The sequence below is a fragment of the Adiantum capillus-veneris genome, chromosome 4 (assembly GCF_014529385.1).
Source record: "Adiantum capillus-veneris isolate H3 chromosome 4, ASM1452938v2, whole genome shotgun sequence".
Lineage (NCBI taxonomy): Eukaryota > Viridiplantae > Streptophyta > Polypodiopsida > Polypodiales > Pteridaceae > Adiantum > Adiantum capillus-veneris.
This window is the reverse complement of record NC_140934.1, coordinates 42685970-42711724: the sequence shown is the minus strand read 5'-3', so window position 1 is coordinate 42711724 and position 25755 is coordinate 42685970. Positions and strand designations below refer to the sequence as shown.

The window sequence follows — 25755 nt, the reverse complement described above, 5'->3', positions numbered from 1 at the left end:
TGGAGATAGCAATTGTGTTATACTGATATCTTTCTTGTATGTCTTGATAATGCCCCCACCAACCAACCCCCTTGCAAACTAACCAATGAAGGGCATGTCAATAAATACCATCTTTCTCGCTGCAATTGAAGCCCTTCCTAGCCAAGTGTCTTATACATAATCGAATATGCGCAACCTTTTGTTGAGTAATGATGCTTAAAAGCAACGAAATTACCACAAAAACCCTTGATTTGACTTCTTTCAAGCCATGTGACATGCCCTTCTCCATCGACATCCATGTTTACTTTTTTAAAACAAGCCTTAGCTAAAAAGGGAGATGGCCAAACATTTGGCTTTTACATCTAAAGCATTTGAATCTACCTTGGTTTTTTAGCTTGTAAATGGGCCCTTTTACTTAAAAGCCTCATGTGTGTCCTTTTCATTATTTTTGTTTTAGCATGCCAACCTGACCTTCCTTGATGTTATATTGGCCCATTTACCTTTATTCAATTGTCCTGCTTTTCGCTCAAAGTTGCACCAGTGACATTCACAACAAAGAGGATCCAAGCTATCTCTGGGATTTCGTTGGCATCTGGGATCAACTTCCCAAGAATGACGTAGCACACTTCATCAAAATTTCTCCATTGGTGAGGATGCTGAGACTTTGAGATTTAACCAGCAGCAGCACTTTGTTGAGAGGCTTCGCATGCAGTACTCAATGAGAGTCCGAACTTTGAGATTTAGCCAGAAACAGCACTTTGCTGAGAGCCTTCCCATGCAGTAGTAAAGGTACCACTCAACAAGAGTCCTACACGCTCATTGCAATATTCCAGAAAGCCACAACTATAAAGCATGGTAAATTTAGGCTTTGGGCTGTGCAAAGGTGTTCAAAGGTATCATGCAACAAATTAGATGGGAATCATAGAAAATGCAAGGGATCAAGCAACGAACAGTTGATCACAGGTATCATGCAACAAAATAGATGGGAATTATAGCAAATTCAAGGGATCAAGCAATAAACAGTTCATCACATATTCCACTGATAGCAAACAGAAGCGAAGTGACACAAAGATTAGAAGCTCAATTGGAAGGCATGTAAGATCATCAGCACAATCTTAGAAGCATAGCAACCAGCAATGCACTAAAGATGCATGCAAGCATAAAACGTGAAACTTAAGCAGAATTAGAATAACATGCAAACGTTTGCAAAACCATAAACATGCTAATAATCCTTGATCTTTATGGTTATGCGAACGATTGCAAATGCAAAAAAAAAAACATAAAGAAGCTACTAATCCTTGGCATTAATCCTTGCAAATGCAATAACTCATATGATAAACAAGCTAACAAGGGTGCTAATCTGAGATCTCACAGGCTTTCCTAGACTCACCTATTTCCAAGGTAGTAGAAGCAGTGCACATATCACATAAAGGTACAATATGCTTCAACATAACTAGCATCCTGTCCATCGCCCCCCTTGAGATGCAATCCGATAACAAGAAGCACTTGCTTAGCCACTACAATCTCACAAGATTATAATTCCCCAGATTCTTGCTTTGCTCTTGATCAAACAATAAATTAATAGGTATTGAAAACCACCAGTTTAATTATAATCCTCTGGCAAAGTTGACAATAGATAGAGTTACCCTGCAGACATGTCTTCAAGACATTATGCAAGATAAAGCTGGAGTGTACTGTGCTACAAAACAAATTTGTTCAAGCAAGAACAAAGTCCCCACTAGGAGCTAGCTCTACCAAGCTTGGGTAGAGTTTCCAGAGGGCAGAGGTAGAGTTAACTATTCTTGGGCAAGTACAAGGATAGCACACAGATGCCCATCCCAGTAGTGACTGCCAGCAACTCGTTTGCAGGCATGTACCCACACGCGCACACACATTGCTTAGATTAGGAAGTGGGCTTTTCACATTACAGAAGCATCAATGTTGCATACTACAATACAAAAACACCTGTCATACATAATGGCCCTAGTGTGCAATATATCTTCGCAAAATCTACTCCTCTACCCAAATGCAAATAACACAATAAAGTCACAGGTTAATTCCAGCTCTCATATTTGCAGTGTACGTGAAATTATGTAGATAGGTTTCAGCCGATGTCTTGCATTCTGCAAAAGACGGTAATCTTGCCTACCCACCTTTCTAGGCAATCTTCTGCCGAAAAAGCTTGTAATGGTACAGGTTCCAATGCAGAGCAGCTGTCTCGTCACATGCTCGCTTCCAGTGGAACAGCAGAGCAGGCAGGACATAGCAAAAGATAGCAGACAGGTAAAAACATCAAATGTTTTAAGCTTCCTCAAGCTAGATTCAATTGCCATTGTGGAAAAACCAACCGAAATGAACATGCTTGGTAATACTCTCGGCCCGCATTTTTAAGCCTTCCCTTCATGTTTTGATACCGAAGATGCCAGCACCGTCTCTTCTGCAGAGCCGTCCGGCCTCACTACCTCACGAAGAGATTCTACTGCTGCCTCAGCCTCCTCCTGTCTCTTACCCGCTGTCTCCAAGCTCTGTGTAAGAAATTACTTAGACCTTGATAGTGCTAAAAGTCTGAAAATGTTATATGTTTAAGTTACCTTCTGCACATTTGAAAGCTCGTCTTGCAGGTTAGTGATTTCTGTCGATAATTGGGTAGCGTTTGTAGATTGTTTCTGTGATTGTTTGATCTGAAAACAACAGATGAAGCAAGCCGAGTGTCACAAAAAGCCAAGAAGACCATAAGCTAGAGCCCTTTGAAAGGATAAAAACTGTGCATGAACCAATATTAAAACTTATAACCATAAAACACAGCAGATGCTGTCAACAATGACATCTACAACATAAAGTTTCCTTTGAACTACTTCAAAGAGCTCAAATTTCCAACTGCTTTGGCACCTCCATTCATCTGTGAGCCCCTCCCATGCTGTCCCTGCCTTGCTGATGATTGCCGATACTATCCCATCCTCACCACCTCAATCGTTCTCAGCCCCCACCCTTAAGCATTCCCTAGCTAAAGGGAAGACTTGACCCGGTGATTAGTTGCTACATCCTCAGAGAGCTTGTGCAGTCCATTTAAATCTGACCAAAATTGCAGTCTCAGTATTGATGTGTGCTCCTTTTTGTTGGATGGTTGTTCCGATTCACTCTGAGAGTGGGGTGATATTCTCGTGGGATGTGTTCCAAACAAATGAAGACCAGTAGCAGTTTTCACTCTCAATTCCCATGAAGTTCCTTCAGATACAGTTTGCAATTCATCATTCTATATGGTGGTTGGTGCAGTTCTTTGGTTCTTCGACATTGGACAGTTGATTTCTCAGTAGCTTTGGTTGTCCCATTCTTTGGACTTCTCGTAGCAGCTTGGAGATTCTGGCGTGTGGTATATGACCGGAGGTTTAGGTTTCTGACTCTTTCCTCAAGGGTGGAGCACTTGAGAGTTGGGAGATGATCCGGACACCAGTAGTTTATGCCTTTACCCTCAATTTTGATGCATTCTCTTGAAGCGGTCAACAGCAATACCTTTTGCAAATGTTGGTTGTGCGACTTGTGGGTCGGTTGAGTTGAGGAGATTCTTGTTAGAGCTCGATTTAGGACAGTATTTTGGCGGTAGCAGTTGGATCGTATAATGCAGGATACATTTGTCCACAAAACCCTCTCTTCACAATTACAGATTGTTCTCTCAAGCTCACTGGAGCGACTTCCTTTCCAGGAGCTGAGAGGGGGTGTTAGAGTTCAGGCATCTCTTTGAATTTGTCCATGTTTAGTCTCTAGGTTTTGGTTCTTTCCTAGCCATATAGCCTCCTACACGCCCTACATATTTTTCCCCTTACCTTCTGTGTTTGCCACTTCACCTATAGGCCCCCTTTCCTCATTTATTTAGGGTTTATCCCTCTTTTATTTGAGTCGTGAGTTGGGCAGCTTGGATCTGGGTCTATATAGGGGCCCAGGGAGGTACTCTACAGTGGAGTGTTCAGCCCAGGCAAGGCGCCCTTAAGGGCAGCCCTTTAGGCCAATGTTTTGCACCCAAAGGGGGGATAGGCTTCCGTTTTTAGAGCCCCTCCCTCAGCGTTTTCTGAGCCAGTCCTCCAGCGTTTCTGGTAGGCAAACTTGTATCCATTTGGCAGCAGTGGTGGGCAGCAATTGTGTCACAAACTGGTGACGTGGCAGAGCCACCCGGACACACACATACACATGCTGACATGGCGGAGCCACCCACAAAACGTGCTCACTGCTGACATGGCAGCAGCGTACTGAAGTGCGGACGCCAGCATTATGCGCTGACATGCTGGCGTGGCAGCGTACGGATCTCCGTAAAAAGCGATGATTGCTGTACGGGATTTTTCGCAAATTACGCTGACTGCTTTTGGCAGTTTTTAAAGACCAGTTGCTTTTGGAACTTTTGCTTTTGGGGCTCTGCTTTTGGCATCCCTTGTAAGAATAAATAAGCCCAAGGGCCTCACTCTTCAGGGCATCTGGACGCACAGGCTGAGAGTGAGCACCCGCATGCTCATTGTACTTTGCTCATAGATTAATATAAAAATAAATACCGAAAGGGGCGCCAATCTTTGGAACCAATATCTCTTGGCACGGAACTACGTTGGGCAGTGTCGTCTCTTGTGAACTGTTTTGAAGTGAATCTCAGCTTTGTCGCAGTAGACTTGACTTGGAGTGTCCAAGTTTGTTACAGTGGTATCAGAGCACGGCCGATTTTTCTTCTACCGGGAAATCCAATCCCTTACTTCGCGACAATTATGGATTCCGAAAAAGAATCAGTCGACTTTTTCTACATCTGTTGATGCGGGAGGAGACCATGCAGAAGATTTAAACGACTTAATAGAGGAAGAGGATAGGCCACCTTGGCCTACTCTGTACGAACTTCAAGAGATAAAACGTGGAGCAGGTTGACGAGTGCATTAAGCAGATGATTAAATTTGCGAAAGACCCTCGGTTTGCAAAATTTGTGTCTAAACATATGAATTTTTGGTGATGCCTTTTGGCCTTACCAATGCTCCAGCGACTTTCAACCGAATGATGGATAGGATTTTCCGAGAATATAGATCATTTGTCGGCACTTTCTTTGATGACATTATAGTCTTCTCCAAGGATGAAGAAGAACATAGACACCATCTGCTACAGGTCTTTCAGGCATTGCGAGATCACAAATTAGTTATAGGTGCCAAAAAGAGTAAATTTTTCTTGTCGGAGATACACTTTTTGGGACCAATCGTCTCAGCAGCAGGAGTACAGATAGACCCGGCCAAGATTGACACTATACGTGACTGGCCAGATTTGAAGAATGTTCATGAAGTTAGAAGCTTCTTGGGCTTGTGTTCTTACTATCGGTGGTTCATTCGAAAGTTTGCAGAGGTAGCTTCTCCTTTGCACATATTGACACAAAAAGGAGTCCCTTTCTCGCAGGGACCGACAGAGGTGACTGCCTTTCAGACACTTACAGACAAACTGACTACTAGACGAGTGTTGACTTTTCCGGACTTGCAAAAGTCATTTGAAGTATATTCTGATGCTTGTGGTCGTAGTCTGGGAGCGGTCTTAATGCAAGAAGGCCATGTCATTGCCTATGAAAGCCGATTGTTTTCAAGGCCAGAATCGACAGCACAGATTTATGAGAAAGAGCTTTTGGAAATGACCCATGCTCTTACTCAGTGGCGACATTACCTACTTGGAGCCGATTTCACAGTCTTTACTGATCATCAGAGTTTATGCTACTTCTTGTCACATAAACAGCTTTCGGAAAAGCAGATGCGGTGGGCTAACATCTTGTCACAGTTTCACTTCCAGATTGTCCATGTTCAGGGAAAGAAAAACTTGGTGGCAGATGCTTTGTCTCGGAAGCCCCTAGTCTTGGCTATTTCCGCGATTCATCAAACAAGCTTCGAGGACATTGTTGATCAGTACGCCACAGATCCAGATTTTTCCGATGTAGTCACTCAAATACAGAATGGGGAGGTAGTAGCGGGATATTCCATATGGGATGGCTACTTGATGAAGAAAACGATGTTGTGCGTCACACAGCCGTTGAGGGAAAAGGGTCTGACTGAATACCATTGTCCACCTTTTACGGGTTACCACAGCATCTACACCACCTTGAAAGGTGTGGAGCGTTACTTCTTTTGGCTGAGACTCAAGAAAGATGTGGACGAATTTATTCGTAGTTGTTTAGTATGCCAAAAGGTCAAGTTTGACAGGCATAAGGCACAAGGATTACTACAGTCTTTACCCATTCCCACTCGCCCCTAGCAAAGTATTGCAATGGATTTCATTTTTGATCTCCCGAAGACACAGAGTTGGCATCATGGCATTTGGACTGTCATCGGCAGATTTAGTAAGCAAGCTCACTTCATTCCAGTGAAGAAAGCAGTCAAGCCGGATCATTTAGCGAGGCTGTTCATTGCACAGATTTTTCGACCACATGGCATGCCTAAGACAATAATCTCCGGCAGAGATCCCCGATTCACGAATTTTTTTGGAGGGCTATTTGGAAGAAAATTGGCGCACGGTTGCAGTTCTCATCATCATTCCACCCGCAGTCACATGGGCAATCAATCGTGTTGGATTTATTGAAGTCTTACATCTCTTATCCGAAGACTCAATGGGAAAAAAATTTGCCCTTGGTGGAATTTGCCTACAATAACACGATCCACTCTTCGACGGGAAAGGCGCCATTTGAGATCATTGAAGGTGCTCCGAAGGTCCACCCTTCCTTAGACTAAAGATAAGATTTTTGAAAGCCGAGAAGTACACGAGGGACTTGGACGCTGCTTTTGCCAAGGTCCGGGAGGCTCTAGCGAAATGTCAAGAACGACATAAAAAGGCAGCAGATCGACATCGACAAGATTTGATAATTAAATGAAGACGATTGGGTGCTCTTACGTTTTGAGAAGACACACCTAAGAAAGAAAAAGAGAAAGGAGAGGCTTTTTCCAAAGCTTAGCATGAGGTATTATGGCCCTTTCCAGATAAAAGAAAAGATAAATGAAGTCTCCTTTACACTCAAGCTGCCCGATACTTGGAAGATTCAAAATGCATTTCATGTGAGTCTATTGAATCCTTATAAAGGCGATGTGCCCGATGATGGGGAGCCTGATGAGAAACCCGAAGTGGAGGAAAGCGAGGAGATACTCGTTCCAGAACAGATTTTGGCACACAAGGACAGAAGGATAAACGGTAAAAAGATTAGGCGGTTCTTGGTTAAATTCAAGAACTATCCTGCATTGGATGCGAAGTGGATGGAGAAGGAGGACCTAGCAGATACTCCTCAAATTTTGGAACTTTACCTTCAAGCATTCAGTTTAGCATAGTCTACTCCGATAGAACCCCGAATTCAGCGAGGGTGAATCTAGTGCAGCGGGTTTGCACAAGAGGGGAGTCACTCTGCTCCTTTGTCAACGGATTACCCCGATTTTGAATAGAGTCACTGACGTCCCCTTTGGAATTCAGGGATACTAGTGGACTGACCAGTATTCTGCTGTATGACTTTATACAGGAATTCCCAAAAATAAAAATGATTGATTTGTACTTGACTTGTTTGAGTGCAAGAACTGAAAGACTAAATGACTACAGCATTTCGATCTCATAAATCTCTATAGACATGACTGCAATATAATCGAGCATCTGTGAGGTCCGAAATAATTCTAATCTTCCGTGAATTCCGTGATGTCCATATAGGTGCCACGTCGTCACATTTTGAGCTTACAAACTTGTTTGACTTGATCCCGCCACTTTCAGATGCTTAAAACAAGTCCTCTTCAATTGAAATGACACGCCATCACATTTGTGACAAAGTCTTGCAGAAGTGGAGGTGCCCACTGTAGGGCCAACTCATATGTATACAATGCTACATCACCAAAAAATAATATCATGTAGCAAAAATGCTAATGAACATGCCACATCACATATACCACATCAACATATAAGCTAATAAATGGGCAAAATGGACTAAAAATATTTACACAGGGTCATTCAGGCCTTACAGCTATGAGATACAACCTGAAATGCCACCATCTAATGATGACATATCTCCAATAGTCTAATGTGCTAATAGGCAAGGACTCAATTGCTTAAGCTAAGTGTGTCTCTCCTAGAGACGTCCATCTACAAAGGTGTTCATCTCTCCAATTTGACTCCTCTTCCTCTTGCTTGTGGTAAGGAAGCCACATTGCCTACAAATCAAAAGCAAATTTACTCGAAAAGACGAGAAAATCTAGATAGTTGAGAACAAAGAACACCATATTTAGTAGAAAGAGAGAGGTTCGAAAAAATGTGAGGCATACAGATAATGTTTAGATTGGGATACTCCGGTTCAAGGCATTTATCATATATCTACTTCCAAACCCAAGGGAGTTTGAAATATCTTTAGGTCTAAAAAAGCAAATCAATATTCATGGTATAATTAAGTTCACAAAACTCCTTAGGATAAATTTCTCGACCTAGAGAACTTGAAAACAAGATCATGAAAATCTTGAAATGAAGGATTGTCGACAACAAAAGATCATCTACAACACCTCTTATCTTGCATAACTTGTGCAAAAATATTGGGCAAGAGTTAGAAAGGACAAGACACTCCATAAAATCAAACAAATACGTTAAAAATTAGAAATTGGCAAGAAAAACAACACAATTGGTGCCATAAGGATACCAATTGATTGTTTGAAAAGAGATTCTACCTCTGCTACCTTCTGCACCCGTGACTTGGAGTCCTTCAGTGCACCATCCATGAGTGTCACTTGTTTCTGCAAGCGAAGCATTTCACCTTTTGTGGAAGCCAATTCGCCCTCTAGCTTTTTGGCTCGATGAGCAGAATTCTCTCTCTCCTTGGAAAGCTTTCCCAAAGCAGCATCAACATGTTTTACCTTACCCTTCAGTTTTTCTGAAACCTCTCTCTCTTCAAGAAGTGACATGCTAAGAGAAGACTTTTCCGCTTCAAGTTCAGCAGCTTTGCTATTTGCAACTCCAAGCTTCCTCTCAAGGTCCTTCACTTCCTTGATAAGTTTCTCAGACTCTAACTTCGCTTTTTCAACATCTTGTCGCAAAAGCTTAATATTGTCTTTTGCTTCAGCAATGGATTTGCGTGAAGCCTCCAACTGCTTCTTGTTTGATGCTGACACTTCCCTTTCCTCTTCCAGAGCTGTTTCCATAGCTCTTGCCGAATTCTCAGACTTAGCAAGCTCTTTCTTTAACTGCTCAAGGGAAGCCTCAAGATCTTTTGATTGCTCATTCAATAAACTAGCTTCTTTCTTTGACAGCTCTAAGTCACTTGTAACCTTTTCCAGCTCTTTTCTCAAATTACTGGAGACTGACTGCTCGTGCTTTAAAGCTTCCTTTAGAGAGTTCACAATAGACCCTGCTTCCTTCTGAGCATCTAAAATCTTCTTTTCTAGTTGTTCATTGCTTTCCTTTGTAACCTTCAGCTCCTCAAACAACGTGCTTATCTGCGCATTCGCAGCATCAATCTCCTTCGAGCTAGCTTCCAAGTCCCGATGCAGCCCGTCTATGGTTGCATTGCTTTTGCTGATTTCATTTTTCAGAATCTTGACTTCACCCTGCTGATCACTTATAGTCTTATTTAAACTCTCTGCATCTTTTGTGGCTGTGTTCAATTTCTCGGTAATATCTTCAAGTTCTGCAACCTTCGAGTTCATTTTTTTCCGTAAGGTTGCCAGCTCCTGTGCAGAAGACATTTTGAAGCTATCGAACTCTTTGGTTACACTTGCAATTTTCTTCTCAAGATTTTCACCATGTTCATTAGCAGAGGCCAGCTTTTCTTGTAAATCTTGCACAGCAGACTCACTCGAGCTTAACTTTTGAATAGCAGAAACAATTTCCTTCGTGAGTTCCTCCACCTTAGACTCTGCTTGTGATAAGGCTTCAATTTTTGCTTTAAGCTTGGAACCGAGGTCTTTGAAACCCTGTTCTTTCTCCTTCAATACCAAATGCAGTGTGTCTAGCTCCACAATCTTCTTGTCCAGTTCAGATTTGAGCTTTTTCTTCTCCTCTTGTAGCTGGATGGCCTTGGTTTCTTCCTCTGAAAGCTTGGACTCAAGCAGCTCCTTCTGTTTCTGTGTCTCCTCCAAGACCATTTGTAAGCTTTTAATTTGTTTACCTAGATTCTCTGATACTGTTTTCTCAGTGCTCAGTTCACTTTCTAAACTTTCTGCCAAGATCTTTGCAGATAGCAGTTCATTTGTCAAGGCTTCCATTTCCTGTTTTGACTTCTTAAACTGCTGCACGGCCTGTTCCTTGGCATCTGAAAGTTTACCTTCAAGCTGCTCTGCCAAAGACTTCATCGCATCCTCTTTTGCTCTCAGTTTTGCTGTCATCTGAAAAAAATTTGTAAATTTTCAAAACCTCATAACATACATGAAAAGTTATTTTCGATGCCTGGAATCCAAAAACAATGATAAAGGTGGGAAGGAGTCAGAACTTACATCCTGAAGGGCTGAATCTGAAGAATCTTTCGCCTGTCGTTCTAGCCAATACAGTCCCCCCAAGACACCAGATCCAATCAAGCCGAGAATACCAAGAAAATTTGTAGAATCCCCAACTGTCTCCTGTGAGATAGAAGGCTGCAAAAAAAAAAATCTCCACCATTAAAACCATCGCTTGAAATGACATAACCATCTTGCTACACTTCAGAAGAGCCTAAAACCTTGCCTTATCTGGTGATATTTGGGTACTATCATTGCCTGTAGGTTTGTTGACAGTTGGGGTTGGAGAGACTTGTTTTGAAATACCCTCTGGAAGTGACTTACCAGATGTCGTATTAGGCTCCTTAGTTATGACATCTGCATCCTTTGTCAGGTTCACAGCCTCACTAGAAAGGTTCTTCCTTGCCTCTAGCTTCTGGATCATCTGTTGTCGCATTTGCTCAGACTCTAGTATCAGCAATAAGAAAAGATGAAGCTCTTGCAACAATAACTTACCATTCATACAGGCAATCTCAACTTGATAGGGAGCTATCATGCAAAATCGCAGAACACTCAACTTCAACAGTAAAATAAACACAGTCTATAAGAATCCAATAAGATCCAACTCAGTATAAACAGCACCATCATTTTCACTCACCCCTTTTACTCGATACCGTTTAGCACATGCCTACTCGATACACTCATTGTTGTTACTCAGAAAACACCAACAAGCCAGCATACATAGCTTTACCATGACTGCAAAAAAAAAAGAAGCCTTGCGCACACAATCTCAAAAACAGCAAGGTAACATGAGAAAAAGAGAGAGAGAGAGAGAGAGAGAGAGAGAGAGAGAGAGAGAGAGAGAGAGAGAGAGAGAGAGAGAGAGAAATGAAATGAAATGAAATGTTATATTAACGTCTTCAAAAGGCCATAATGACCTATGAGACCAGAAAGTTACAAGGTGGTGGATCTGATACAAAGTCAAAGTAACAAAATAACCTAACAACAGTACAAAACAAAGATATATACTATGAGAGAGAGAGAGAGAGAGAGAGAGAGAGAGAGAGAGAGAGAGAGAGAGAGAGAGAGAGAGAGAGAGAGAGAGAGAGAGAGAGAGAGAGAGAGAAGAAGAAGAAGAAGAGAATTTTAACGTTGTAGGGAACTATCCCAAGAGACCTTAGAGATCTATCTGACGAGGAGAGTTGAAAGATCTTTTAACGTCTATTCGAGGCCAAAGTCGACATATGAGACAAATCAAATATACATGTGTGTGTCCTCCATCTATCGGGAAAGGACGAAAGTACAAAGTAGCAAGATGTTGTCCTCTAGTAAGGGGGGAGAGAGTGATCCAAGGGAGGCTAGGATACAAGACACGTGGTATATGGTGTGTGTGGGTGTGGGTGTGTGTGTGGGTGTGGGTGTGTGTGTGGGGGGGGGGGAGGGGGGGGGGGGGGGGGGGGGGGGGGGGGGGGGGGGGGGGGGGGGGGTCTATCTCTAGGGTTATGGGTGCACATCTATATGCTCAGGGAAGTACAATCATGAAATGCATCAAGCTGACTAGCTCCATCCTATGTAAAATTGGGGGTGTAACATCTGGTAAATGGGTGAATGTGGTGCAAGGGCTGCACGTACGATCGCAGCTGGTTCTGCCAGCATCAGAGCAAATCTCTCTTGCCTGGTAGACAATGACAATCACTAGAATACGCAACAACTATGAGTGTGTATAAAGGAGGGGCTTATACTGCTTGGGTCAATGATTCTAATCTATGTTAAGAGAGGGTTCCCACTCCTAGAAGAGAGTAAACTAGCCAGCATTTCCCCCTTCAGCTCCTTGGCCAGCATTTCCCCTTCACCTATGAGATGACACCAAATATTCAAAATACAATGCTCAAAAACCACGGCTCAGTGGCAATTTTTGGATGACTACCAGAAAACTCAATGGCTAAATATTTCCCCTCTGAAGAGAAATCATACAGCAAAAGTTCTAACTCAACATTCAGGGATGCATAGGGAGATGCAATGGGTTTTCCTCATGCAAAAAGAACGGGCAGCGTCTAAACCCAATCGACATGCTATATCTACATGCCAAAGAAAAAACTTCAAGGGAAACAGCCTTTATTAAGTAGAGCAAGGCATAAAACATTAACTATATTTGAAGAGAGAATAAAATTGAAACCTTGCCAATTCAAAGTTTGGCATGACTCTGACTTGTTCACAGTCCTAGACAATCTGCACAATAGCTTGCTTCAAGTCTGGGTCAAATTCTGCGTTTTCTTCTTGATCTCTCTCTCGAACACGACCCATAAATCTCCAAATGAGAAGCCAACAGTGGAGCAAGATCTGCTACCACAGCAGATTCATAGTAGAAAGGATTGAGGTGCCAAGGTATTGTAGACATAGTGCCCCTTCCAATTTTTCTGGTCCAAAGTTTTATTCTTAAGATTTATTGTCTTGGCTTGAGCTTTTGTGCATAATGACGTCTACAACAAGACCACATGCTACTTGATGTTGCTGTAGAAACAAGAGAATCTTTACTAGTATTTGACGTGTGAAGTCATTTTTTAAAAATCTTTTAGAAATAAGGACCTCCTCTTGAATAAGCAATAAATGAATGCCAAGATTGGCAAGCTCGGGAGAGGGCTGTTGTTGTGGCCGAATGGTGATAGCCTGAAACCGGCCTGTAGCCTTACTAAAGGGCGGTAAACTTTGGCTTTCACCTGATATTTACGTTGTTTTACTTGTACTTTAAGACACAAAGTAATTGCACGAACAAACCGTGACTAGAATTCACCACTTTAAACAATTTACGACTTGGTAGCTAGAGTGCTCCCAAGTAGACAGTGACACCCTATTGGGTCACACTTCTATTGGGCTGAAAATTCCCTACTCTAACCCAATTTGGTAGCATATCGACAGTAGAAGGCTTCACATACAAAATTCCCATGTAATAGGTGACTTTCCACGCGCATTAGAGCACTTCTACAAACCTGGCAAGAAAATGCAGCACGATGAATTCTCTGTTTTTAGCCTTTAAAATGCACCAAAACACCAATTTGGTAGTTCCCTAGCTTTCCCGAAGCTTCTGGACGTTTAGGCATCAAAAAGGGTCAAAACCTAAACCTACAAAAAATTACAGCAAGCTTATATTCTTTGTTTTGGTCTCCATTTTGCGTGCCAAACACACTTGTGGGTAGCCCTTGAGTTCCCGCACCCGTAGGGCTACTTGCCCTTTGATTTAGACAAGCAATCTCTGTAAATCAACCTGTACCTTCTTGGGATTAGCAATTAGCTAATCCGGTACCTCTGCAAGAGGCTCTTGCCCCGGCATTCGGGCATAATTTCCCCATAGCTATACATACAGATGAAAAGCCCTTGAGCTGAGCATCACAATTCTGTACTCAAAAGGGAGAGAGGTGCACGGGACTAGAGTTATCGTGCTACATAAGACAGAGGAGAAGACAAGCTTTCCATTAAAGCTATGAACCTGCACCCACTACTCACACGCACTATAGCTTCACAATGAAGTGAAAAAAAACAGCCTCCAGCAGCCCCAAATCGATTTGGGCGTCCCCTCCTAGCTGAGGTGTCCTCCAGATGGCTCTAGAGCTGCCAAGTGTCCGCTTTGCCCTAGTACCCACCAACTTATGAAGTCTCACCGAGGGGCCTAAATGACTTTAACTGAGCCTAGCCACCCTTTTAGTGCCGATCAGCCCAACCATCTCGTGACTGCCTGGCCTTCACTTCTGCGTGTCACAAACTACTGAAGTGTCAAGCCCTGAAGAATGGAGCCAACTTGCATATCACGGCCGAGGGGCCTAAACCCGAAGAAGAACAAGCAACAACAAAAGTTGAAGTCCTACCAACTTATGGGACCCCGTCTGATGGAACCCAAGTAACATAAAGTAATTAAAATAAAGATGGACCCTCTCACACACAACGTAGAATCTGATGACGTGGCAGTTGTACGGAAAACCCTGATTTTGCGTTGACATGATGATGTGGCAGACTATACGGATTTTCCCGTTATGCGTTGACTGCTGACGTGGCAGTTATACAGATTTCCGTGATTTACGTTAGGAGCTTTTGGGCATTGCTTTTACACCAGATGCTTTTGAGTTTGAAGGCTTTTCATGTAAAACTGCTTTTGGGGCCTACGGCCTTTACATATGAGGCTATGGGCTCATTCTCTGGCATGCTTCCCGGAGAAGGTGTAGAGCCAAGGTTTGGGGCCAATACTCTCTGGGGTGGAATTCCGCCACTCCGTGCCGCGCATCGTCTCTCTCTCTCTCAGTTCAGTTGTTATAGAAGTGCTAAAAGTCTGTTTAGTCTATTATTTTCTATTGGCACATGGTGCCCGTTTTGTGACAATGGTATCAGAGCATCAGGCGTGTGCTTTTCTAAAAGCATACCGGTCCTACAAAAGAGCAGACAGAGCTACTGGAATTTTACGTGAAGTATCTTCGGGTCCCAACCCTGGACTTATCAGGCACTCCCACCCTTCAAACATCACGCATCGGGCGCGCTCCTGTCTGCACCGCTCATGTCTTACAGGGCATAAGCCAAAAAGGTCACTTGCAAGAGAAGGATGTAAGATTTGTTTCGAGTCACTGTTTTTCTCAAAAGCAGTGCCATAAAGATGACGCTGCACACTCCAAGGACTTAGCAAGCTTTCAAGAAAATTTTTGCCCGAAGTTATATGGTTTCTGACATCTTTCTTCGAAATGCAACTTCTGGCAGAGTGGGATATCCTGAAATGCTTGCCCTGGAAACCCTAGCAGATTATAACTTGAAATTTATCGGCATCCCTCAATAGCTGTCTCTTTTCGAGCTAAAAACCTTGGGAGGTTCAGTGTATCAGGGTTATTTAGGTCATAAGGACTTTTTCATCATGCCTTTGGAAGGGTGTGACGTCCTCCGAGGAATCCCTTGGTTCCCCAAGAACAGTGTCATGGTTGATTTCAAGGCAAGGAAAGACATCTAGAAGAATGAGAAGGGCAAAGAAATTGTACTTGATGGAAAACTCAAAGGCGAGTCCGTCCCACTTCATGAAATCCTTTAAAAAAAAAAAGAATTGAATGACGATTGAAGGTCAAATATATTTGACCTCGAAAAGGAACGACAAGATTTTCTGCAAGCTTAGGCTAAGTGTTTCTCTGAGGGCTTACCATGCAAGTTGCCTCCATCAAGACTTGAAGATCACATGATTCATTCCCGGTAGTGAAAGAGCGAAGCAGAAGGTACAGGTAGGTGCGCGTGTCACAAAGCGATGACGTGTCTGCCCGAGAGCATGCGGGAAACCCTAACCCTGATTGCTGCTGAAAACCCTAATTTTGCAAACCCTAACCCTAAAACCTGCAAACCCTAAAATCTGCCAAAAACCCTAACCCTAACCCTAAAATCTGTCCTAAACCCTAAACCTAACCCTAGCAGCAGAGGAATAAAGCGTTGGCTGAATTTCCGTAAAAAGCGGCGGAGATTGCGGAAAAAAGCCAGCCTACAAGCGACGCAAATCTTGCTTTTTGCTCTACGCTTTGGAGATAGAGAGAGAAAGGGAATAATTGCTTTATTTTACTCTCTAGAGATAGAGACAGAGAAGTTATTCTTTTGAACTGGAAGCTTTTGGGGCTCTGCTTTTGGGCATCCCTTGTAATCTTTAAATAAGCGGATTAGGGCTCACTCTGCAAAGCATCTGGACGCAGAGTCTGAGAGTGAAACCCTAACCGCTCTCTTGTACTTTGACATTGATTTTAATACATAAAGAAATACCGAAAGGGGCGCCAGTCTTTGTTGCCAATATCTCTAGGCACGGAACTCCGCCGGGCCAGTGCAAATCTATTGTGATATGTGATTTGTTTTGAAGTCGTTATTTGGTGCTGTCGTGATTGATTCTTGACTTGGAGTGTCCAAGTCTGTTACAGTGGTATCAGAGCACGGCCGATTTCTCTTCTACGGGAAATCCGATCCCCAAATTTTTTTCCGCGGCACCTATGGCTACACGCAAGGATCAATCGACTCTCTCTGCATCTTGAGATGCGGGCTGGGATCACAACGAAAATTCCCGAGAGAGTATGGCCCACCTTGACCTACTCAGGCGGAGAGACAAGAGATGCAGCGACGTCAATTGATCGACGATGCAACAAAGATGATGCTCAATTTTGCAAAGGACCCAAAATTTGCAAAATATATGAGCGAGACTTCTTTTCAAGTGCATGAGTAGTGACAGAAAACCACAACACCACCCCCGAAACCCGCTCTCAAGAAACCTTCTGATCACAAGCAATATTCAGGGAAGGAATTAGAAGAGGTGGTTGATGCACGGATTGCTCAGCTTTTTGAGCACAAAAGAAAGCCAAAAAGCACGGCAAAAAGCAGAAGAAAGGCACTGACTTCCCCGGTTATTTGGGTCGTCAGTCAACATTTGATAAGGCAAAGAAACAAAAGAAGCGTGTTCGATTTGAAGGAGTACCCAGTTCTTCTTCTTCTTCTTCTGACAGTTCTTCTAGCTCTTCTGATTCGAGCGAAGAAGACAGAAAAGGTAAAAAGCAAAGCAACAAACATCGCTTCGGAAAGGGCAAGAAAAAGGCAAAGAAGTCTAAATCTCGCCCAATGAGTGAAAGTTCTACAGAGGACTCGTCTACAGACAGTTCAAACTCTGATGACGGCAACTTTTATGCGAACAAGAAGAATTTTTATAAAGCCAATCAGTATGACATTCTGGAAGATAAAAGCAAGAAAGTCCGAGAGTTTAAGGAAGGTGGACAGTCAATTAAATTTGACACTTTTTCAGGATACAAAGATGCTTCGAAGGCTTTGTCTTTTATACAGCAGTTTGACATTGCTTTCGCGGGAGGACGCTATTCAAAGCACTCCAAGATTCGAAGAGCTGCCTCTTACTTTCAGGGGAATGCTCGCACTTGGTGGTCCACTCTTCTTTTAAACAAGACTGCGCCAATTAAATGGCTGAAATTTAAGAAGCTTTTTATTTCTTCTTGGTTGACGCAAGAGTATGAACGCGATATACGAGTTGCTTGGAATCATCTTCGGATGACCAAGAGAGATACAGTGGATGCTTACTGTGAGAGATTCTCGAGCTCTTTTCTACCCGCCTCTTCATTCAAGAAGATCTCGTTCAGAGAGCAGATTGAGCGGTTCACCTTGGGTCTACCTACAAAGATCCGAGATCACTGCTTGGAACAGAAGTCATCTTCTATTCAGGAGTTGATGAGTCATGCAAAGCAGGGCTTTGCTATTCACTCTAGCAGTCTGACCTACCCCACCGATGAAGCCATGACACAACGAGCCGAACATACTTCTGGGAATGAAAGTAGAAAGAGAAAGAGCAACCTAGAGAAGAAGGATGCACGACCCAAGCTTACTCCTCAGGAGAGAGCTCGCTTCCTCAGGGAGGGGAAGTGCTTTGGATCCATGGAACATGGACATATCTCCGCGAAGTGCCCTAAAAAGGCACAAAAAAAACCAGAATGATAAGGACGACGACAGGCCTGAGAGTTAAAGAGCAGCTGAAGAACCTGGAAGAAAAGGCAAGATGAAAACAAGACTGGTTCCAGATTGTGTGGGTACCGATCCGACACCATGGACGAGAGTACAGAACATTGCCGAGCTTGGGGAAAAGTGAAAGATCAAGAGGCCCTGATCTTCTTTGATGGAGGAGCCAAGGCCAACTTCATTTCACCGGAATTGGCGGCGTGGCTCGAGATCACTCCCGATCGGATGGGACCACTTGCTGGGGCAGTTCTAGCGGCACCCAACAGGGACGTAGCCATTACACCTGTCATTGGCAAACTTCGGTTGCATTGTCCGGGGTATTTGGGGCATGAGGACTTCTTCATAATGCCTTTGGAGGGGTGTGATGTTCTCTTAGGGATTCCCTGGTACCACAAGAACAACGCCGTGGTCGATTATCGGGCGAGGAAAGCGACTTTGACTACAGAGAAGGGAAAAACCATTGTACTTGATATTAAACAAAGGGCGAACTGTCCTAATGTATCGTCTTAGCCAATTCTAAATTAATGAAATCCAGTCTTTTTATTACACCTCGAACTTATATGAAAGAATTTGTAGCGGTACTAGTACTCATCTTACCTCTTGAATGGGCTTTCTCGTTTATAGCTTTGGCGTCCTTTGGTGACTTGTTTTGTGGGATCCCCCCATATTGTTTATGTGCATAGTGGTTAGATAGTAAACATTCTCTCACATGCGCACATGATATGTTGGTGTATGCTAGGATTTGGAGTATACATAAATACATATGTATGTATGTATGTTTATACATATATACATACATAAGTACTTATTTTTAATATATATAAATATTTATTTCATAATTATAATGTATTTGTATATAATTGTACTATTATTAATTACATAAAACATAAAATATAAGAATAGTAACATTATAGTAATTACGTATTATATTTTACATAATTTATAAAGTTCCATTTACGAAATTATCATTTATTGTAAAAAAAATTCATTATTAAGATGTATGTGTTGGATTTAGGGTTGCAAAAATGTACACACAAAGCTTGAAGAAGAAGGACAAGCTAAAGAGCACACAACGCAAGATGTAGTATTGATAAGTGTGCAAGTATAAAGACCAGTTAGCCCTAGAATGATAAGCGTATATACAATGTACGGGGAAAAAAACCTCCTAGCGAGGGAAAAAGTGTCCCGGCGGTCCTAAGTGTGTTCACACACATCACTGCCTATATATGGCAACAAATCCCCCTGGGAGTGATGGTGTGAATGAGTTGGCACTCATGTATAGGGAAGTGCCATGCCCTACAAAGCTTAAGTCCAAAGCTTTGCGAAAAGCTTCGAACTTCTCACAAGGAAGCGCCTTTGTGAAATGATCGACGAGCTTGTCCTGTGTTGGCACATAGGCGAAGCTGATCTCTTCCGCTTAGAGTCTCTCCCTGACATAGTGATAATGCACCTCAATGTACTTTGTGCGAGCATGGAAACTGGGTTTCTTACAAAACTGCCAATGCGCTCTGAGTGATAGTGAAGATAGTGGTGGCAGAATCCAATAGAACTGGCCACAGTAGGCTGCTTCTTGCTCAACCAAGATATGCAAGAGCTACCGAGCATGAAATAAAAACCACTTATGGACACCCTTGTGTCATATTCAGTGTCCCATCTCCCCACATTAACATGTGCCCACTTCTGACAAGCACCAAAAAAGTCTGCCACCTCTCGAAATAATTAAAGCATGATATGTCCCTGGATCAGTCTCAGTGCCTTTTCCCAATTTACTCCTCAAATGTAAATTGGTACATTTGCCTAATGGTAAAAGGGCTTTACCATACAAATGGGTTTATAAGTTGAACATCACAGCCAATGATGGTAAACCAAAGTACAAGGCAAGACTTGTTGCAAAGGGATTTAAGCAACAACAAGGTGTATACTTTGAAGAGATATTCTCCCCTGTTGTTAAGATGACGACTTTGTGTTGTGTTCTTACATTAGCTTCCAGAGAGGACATGGAACTTGTCCAGATGGATATTAAGACTATGTTCTTGCATGGTGATCTTCATGAGGATATATATATGCAGCAACCAGAAGGGTTTGTTGAGAAGGGCACAGAGCACTTGGTTTGTAAGCTCAAGTAGAGCCTTTATGGCCTTAAACATGCACCAAGGGAATGGTATCATAAATTCCATTGAGATAAGTACATTGAAAAAGTGCTCAAATGTTTCAATATGGAGAGCGGGAAGGAATTGAGTACTCCATTGCGTCCATATATGAAATTATGTCTTAATGACTATCCCAAATCTGATGCTGTTACGAATATGGCACTTTTAGATTTACTTAAGTAGCATGTTATGTGGCAATTGTTGCAATAATGACCAAGCAATTGAAATAACAATAGCAAGCATGAAAATAATTGAACACGACACAGTAATAAGGGCCGAGTCTATGAGGTTGGCCCCCCCTCGAAAGGCTTTTGTATTCTTTATGCTATAAGCTCAAAAAGGATCATAGCTTGTACGAAATATAACATAGGATCTTAGCAACTTAAGATCTCCATAGCCATAGCATCATAGGAGCTTAGAGAGACTTAAGCTCTCGCGTTTTCTTCTTCTCAAGCCCTCAATTACCTCGTAGGCAAGGAGAACCAGAGGAGAAAAGGAGTAGAGTTCATATAATCAAGAGGGAAGCTTGTATGCATAAGCTTCATAAGTTAAGTAAATACATAGCTACCAAGGGAGGCAGCATAATCAAGTTGCATATGAGAGAAAGTGAGAGTAGATGAGTGTAGAGCTTGAAGAGAGCTTTCACTAGAGCTCCCCCATGCTGAAAACTGAGCTCCCAAGCAAGAGAGATGCCCTCATGAAGCTCACATTTTTTCATGATCAAAATTAGGCTTCCAAAATCATTTTTGGTATTTTTAGGAGCCAGAGAGAGAAAGAGAGTGGGCTAGCTTGTGGAGCAAGGCAAAAATGCGCATTTCATCTTCCTCCACCTCTTTTTGCTTTGGCCAACCACATTTGCATGCACATTTAATCATAGAACATAAAAGACAATATGAACAAAAACTACTCTTTATTATCATGGTTTATACATTGTGGTCTTGAGAAGTAGGCATCCCATGTTCATCGTTATACTTATTGACCAGAGGCATGGAATCTTTGAGCTGGGGCTCCATCATCCACCTAGAATCATCAAAAGAATAATTCCTAAACTTAACTAAATATTTACAAAGGACCTTACCGTTTCGTAGAAACTTGTCTTCGTGCCTTAGAATAGTCTCGGGTTGCAAAATTTCTTCCATCTCTTCAAATTCAGGGGGTTCTTCTTCAAGGGGCTCCGTAGGAGGTGCTCCCTTGAAAGGCTTTAGAAGGCTTACATGAAAGGCATTGTGGAGAAGTTCAACCTTGTGCCCATATTCTAAAATAGTCCTTTCTAGAAGAGACTCATCATGCGAGGATCTCTATCTAAGACTATAGACTTTGGCAAGCCATGATATTTAAAGATTTGAGAAACAAAGAGGTTAGCCATATGATGAGGTTTGATAGTCTTCTTCACAGGTATGAAATGTGCTTGTTTACTAAACCTGTCAACTATCGTTCATATGCCCGTATTTCCATGGATGGATTTTGGTAAACCAAAAATGAAATCCATGGAGATACTTTCCCATGGTGCATCTGGGATGGGTAATGGTTGCAATAAACCCGCTTGTTTACCTCTATCATACTTTACCTTTTGGCACATCATACATTGTGAAACATAAGCTTTTATGTCTTGTTTCATTGATGGCCAGTAAAAGTATGTCTCAATAGCATTTGTAGTAGCTTGCATGCCCCGATGTCACGCATAAGGAGGAGCATGGGATTCTAGCATAACTTTCTCTCTCAATTCTTTGGTAACACATAGCTTAGAGCGGTAGAGAAGAATTCCATCTTTTACCTCATATGGATCTTGTATATCTTCCCATAAAGAGGACATGACGTTAGCAAAATTTGGATCCGTAGCATACGCATCTTCCATACTTGATAGATCATTGTGGTATGCTACCGAAACAGCATTTGCTCTTGGTCGTCGTGAGAGAGCATCTGCCCACCGAATTTTGCTTGCCAGGCATGTGAGCAATATGAAAGTGAAATTGTGACAAGAAGTTTGCCCACCTCATTTGCTTATCCGAAAGCTTGGTTTGTGTCATGAAGTACTTGATGCTTTGATGGTCTGTCCTTATGATAAAAGGATTACCAAGCAAATAATGCTTCCATGAATCTAAAGCATGAATTACCGCAAGTAATTCCTTTTCATAGATTCCTAGCACTCTTTCTTGGTCATTTAAACGGTGACTTTCATATGCTATGGCATGTCCTTCTTGCAAAAGAACAATGCCTAAGCAATCACCGCAAGCATCACATTCAACCTCAAATGGCTTTGTGAGGTCGGGAAGAACTAGCACGGCCTTAGACATAAGCTTTTCTTTAAGCGCTAAGAAAGCTTTATTTTCTTTAGCCGTCCATTGGAATTTGACCTTTTTCTTAGTCAAATCATGAAGTGGTCCTGCTATAATGGAGAACTTTTCAATTAATCTCCTATAGTAAGAGCACATTCCAATGAGGCTTCGGAGTTCATGAAGATTCCTTGGTTGAGGCCACTCTTCTATTATCTTCAACTTGTCAGGATCCATGCAGATACCCTCTTTGGAGATAATATGGCCTAAATAGCAAATCTCTTCTAAAAAGAACTCACTCTTTTTGCCATTGACATAAAGCTTATTGTCTCGCAGTTCTTGAAAAACCGCCTTAAGATGAGACTTGTGTTCCTCTAAGCTTTTGGAGTAGATTACGATATCATCAAATAATACTCCCGTGTAAGCACGATGCCTACAAAATATGCAGTCCATCATTCGATTGAATGGCGCATTTATGAGTCCAAAAGGCATCACAATAAACTCATAAAGACCGAAGGTAGTGTGGAATGTGGTCTTGTGAATGTCTTTCGGTACGATACGTATTTGATGATAACCACTCTTGAGATCTATCCTACTAAAGTAAGAAGACCCTTTAAGCTTATCAAAAAAAATCTTCTATCCTTGGAACGGGAAAACGATTCTTGATTGTGTTCTTTTTTAGTGCACGATAGTCCACACACATGTGGTATGAACCATCCTTCTTTTGCACTAATAACACGGGTGAGCAAAATGGAGATGAGCTTGGACGCACCATCCCTTTTTCCATTAGCTCATTTACTTGAGTCATAATCTCCTCTTGTTGTGCAAGAGAGACCCTATATGGAGGTTTGTTGGGTGGAGAGCTTCTTGGAATAAGCTCAATCCTATGGTCATCTTCTCCTCTTGAAGGAGGTAGTTCTCCTTGGTAAAACAATCAGCATATTCGTTAAGAAACAACTTTAGACTTGCTTCTTCTTTAAATGAATCTTTTAGCTCACATGGTAGAGAATTAACATCATTCATAGAGTCTTTGACAAAAATCAAGTAAGCGGAAAGAGTAGACTTTATTGATTTATTCAAAGAATCATGGGATACAATAGGGATAGCATGCCCCTTATCATTGACATCTAAGTCAATGTCTCTACCTCTATGCTGAAAAGAAATGATTCTATCAGGAAACTTAAGATTGGGAGCCATACGATGAAACCAAGGCGTGCCTAACAAAACATTGATGCTTAAGAGGAGAAATGTAGAAATCCTCTTGGTCCACATACCCTTGCACATGGATGCAAAGCTTTCCAATCACTGGGACCGCTGGAGTATCAAAAGCCCCATCAGCTTCTAGCGCATCTCCCATCTCATGTGCATGAATTCCCAATCGACTTGCCAACTCCCTTGAGATGAAGTTACGATTGGAGCCTAGGTCAAACAAGATAAGAAAATTGTGATCACGCACTTTGCCCCATGCATAGCATTGGCGTGATTTATTATCTTCATTTTTCTTGTCTTGAGAAGTAACCAAAGATGCTTGTGGATTGTCATTCTTAGCTGTCCGTGAAGGACAAACTCTATAGGCATGACCTTGTTGTCCACACTTGTAGCACCGGTTCTCCTTGCGATAGCGCTCCATCTCTTTGGGAGAAAGACGTTGCTTGTCTTTGTAAAGGCCTTTGTCTTTCTTCTTTTTCCCTTTGGCCCGATTATTATTGGGAGGTCTCTCCCCATTTGGTGGCCTTTCTCTACACTCGTTGGATCTCACCACCGTCTTTGTAGTAGCTGTAGGAAAGATCTTAACAGCTATAATAGAGTGGTGTATCACGACGGAGATCGTTTTGGGACTTTGAGTATTAACATATGCTCTAAAATCATCGGGAAGTCCAGCGCAATATTGTTGCTTTTGCTCAAAGAATTCCATCTTACTAAAGACAGTGGCTTTGAGATGTAGATCCCAAAACTTATCAATGTACTTTTGGATGGTTTCTCCCTCTTCCAACTTGAAGCTTCTCCATGCGGTTAAGACTTTATCTTTAGTGCATTCGGGGGAGAAATTGCTTCGTGATAGCAATTGGGCATTCCTTCCAAGTCCTTGGTGCTAAGCGTTGAGCTCTTAGAGTATCCCACCAATGCCTAGCTGACTTTTGGAAATACATTGCAACATGGTGTAGCTTAGAGCCTTCCGTGAAGTGCTCACCTCCAAAAGCTACATCAAATTGTTGAATAAAGTGTAGTACTTTATTCGTATCACCATATGTCCCATCAAAGGAAAGGAAAGTAATGTTTTTTCCTCCTTCTTTGAGCTTTTGGAGACGGTGATACCTTTTCCACGCTGGATGCGCATGTCTATGCCCTCTTCCCTTTCGGGGTGGTGGAGAGGAGCTAGCTTCTTGTGTGCTCGCATCGTAGCTGGAAGAATTGGGTGATGAAGAAGGAGGAGAAGGGGATCTCCTCCTTCTTTGTTGTCTTGGATTCCTTCTTTCACTACTCCATCGCTAGAAGAGGAAGTGTTGTAGCCTGAGCTAGCACGACCTTGCTTTGTTGAGCGAATAGGAGAGCATTGTGGACGGCGTCGTCTTGGTGGCATCTCTTGGTCGGAGAGCTACAACGGTCTGTTTCACTCCCATCTTCTTGATCTTCATACCATTGTTAGGATCAACACTTGTTCTCCCTCGTTGCATTGGAGACTTTAGCTCTACGTAGGTAGAATTTCTTCCACCTCTAGCTAGTGATTCTTGGCGCTCTAGAGAACGAGTTCTCTCTTCTTGAGCGGAAGGAAGCAAGTTATTGCTGCGTAGTTGAGCTTGCACGGCTACTCGCAAATGCGGATTGCTTTGCGCTTCATGTAGCTTGTGAGAAAAGTAGCGGAATGTGAGAAAAGTAGCTGATTGCTCTCATGCCTTCATTGCTTGCTTCATCTTATAGTAAATCTAGCTTTACGAAGCATTCAAATCAATCTCTTGATTTTCAGCCATGACTCTAGAATCAAGAAAAGTCTTTGAGTACTCCACACCCGCGATGAGAGTTCCTCCTACAAATTAGAGTAGAAGAGCGGGGCGTAACAGTGCTATCTCCCAGATGACTAGCTTTTGGAGACTTTCTACATGCTCAATAATACCAAAGCCATAGGCACCTTCCAAAGAAGTGTATTATTAAAACAAGGGCTCCCCCAACTCACTAATGCAACAGGAAACAGTTAATAGCTCCCACTCTCTTCTTACACTAAATTGTAAGCAAACCTACCTTTGTAGTGTACTTTAGACCGTTTTCGTCTTCAACAAGATGGAAAAGCCTTCAGCTCTGATACCAATGTTACGAATATGGCACTTTTAGATTTACTTAAGTAGCATGTTATGTGGCAATTGTTGCAATATTGACCAAGCAATTGAAATAACAATAGCAACCATGAAAATAATTGAACACGACACAGCAATGAGG

General features: G+C 42.4%; 1 protein-coding gene across 1 annotated transcript in view; it reads right to left on the bottom strand.

Moving 5' to 3' along the window:
- Nucleotides 1-1557: 1557 nt before the first annotated feature.
- LOC147459037 (uncharacterized) overlaps nucleotides 1558-25755 on the bottom strand; it is a 59651-nt gene continuing 35453 nt past the window's right edge. Inside the window, exons 2-6 of the mRNA XM_086510409.1 lie at nucleotides 10642-10862; nucleotides 10416-10553; nucleotides 8655-10307; nucleotides 2571-2660; nucleotides 1558-2504 (exon numbers count right to left, since the gene is read on the bottom strand). Coding sequence (XP_086366535.1) covers nucleotides 2367-2504; nucleotides 2571-2660; nucleotides 8655-10307; nucleotides 10416-10553; nucleotides 10642-10862 — 2240 coding nt within the window. The 3' untranslated portion in view covers nucleotides 1558-2366. The remainder of the gene's footprint in view (nucleotides 2505-2570; nucleotides 2661-8654; nucleotides 10308-10415; nucleotides 10554-10641; nucleotides 10863-25755) is intronic.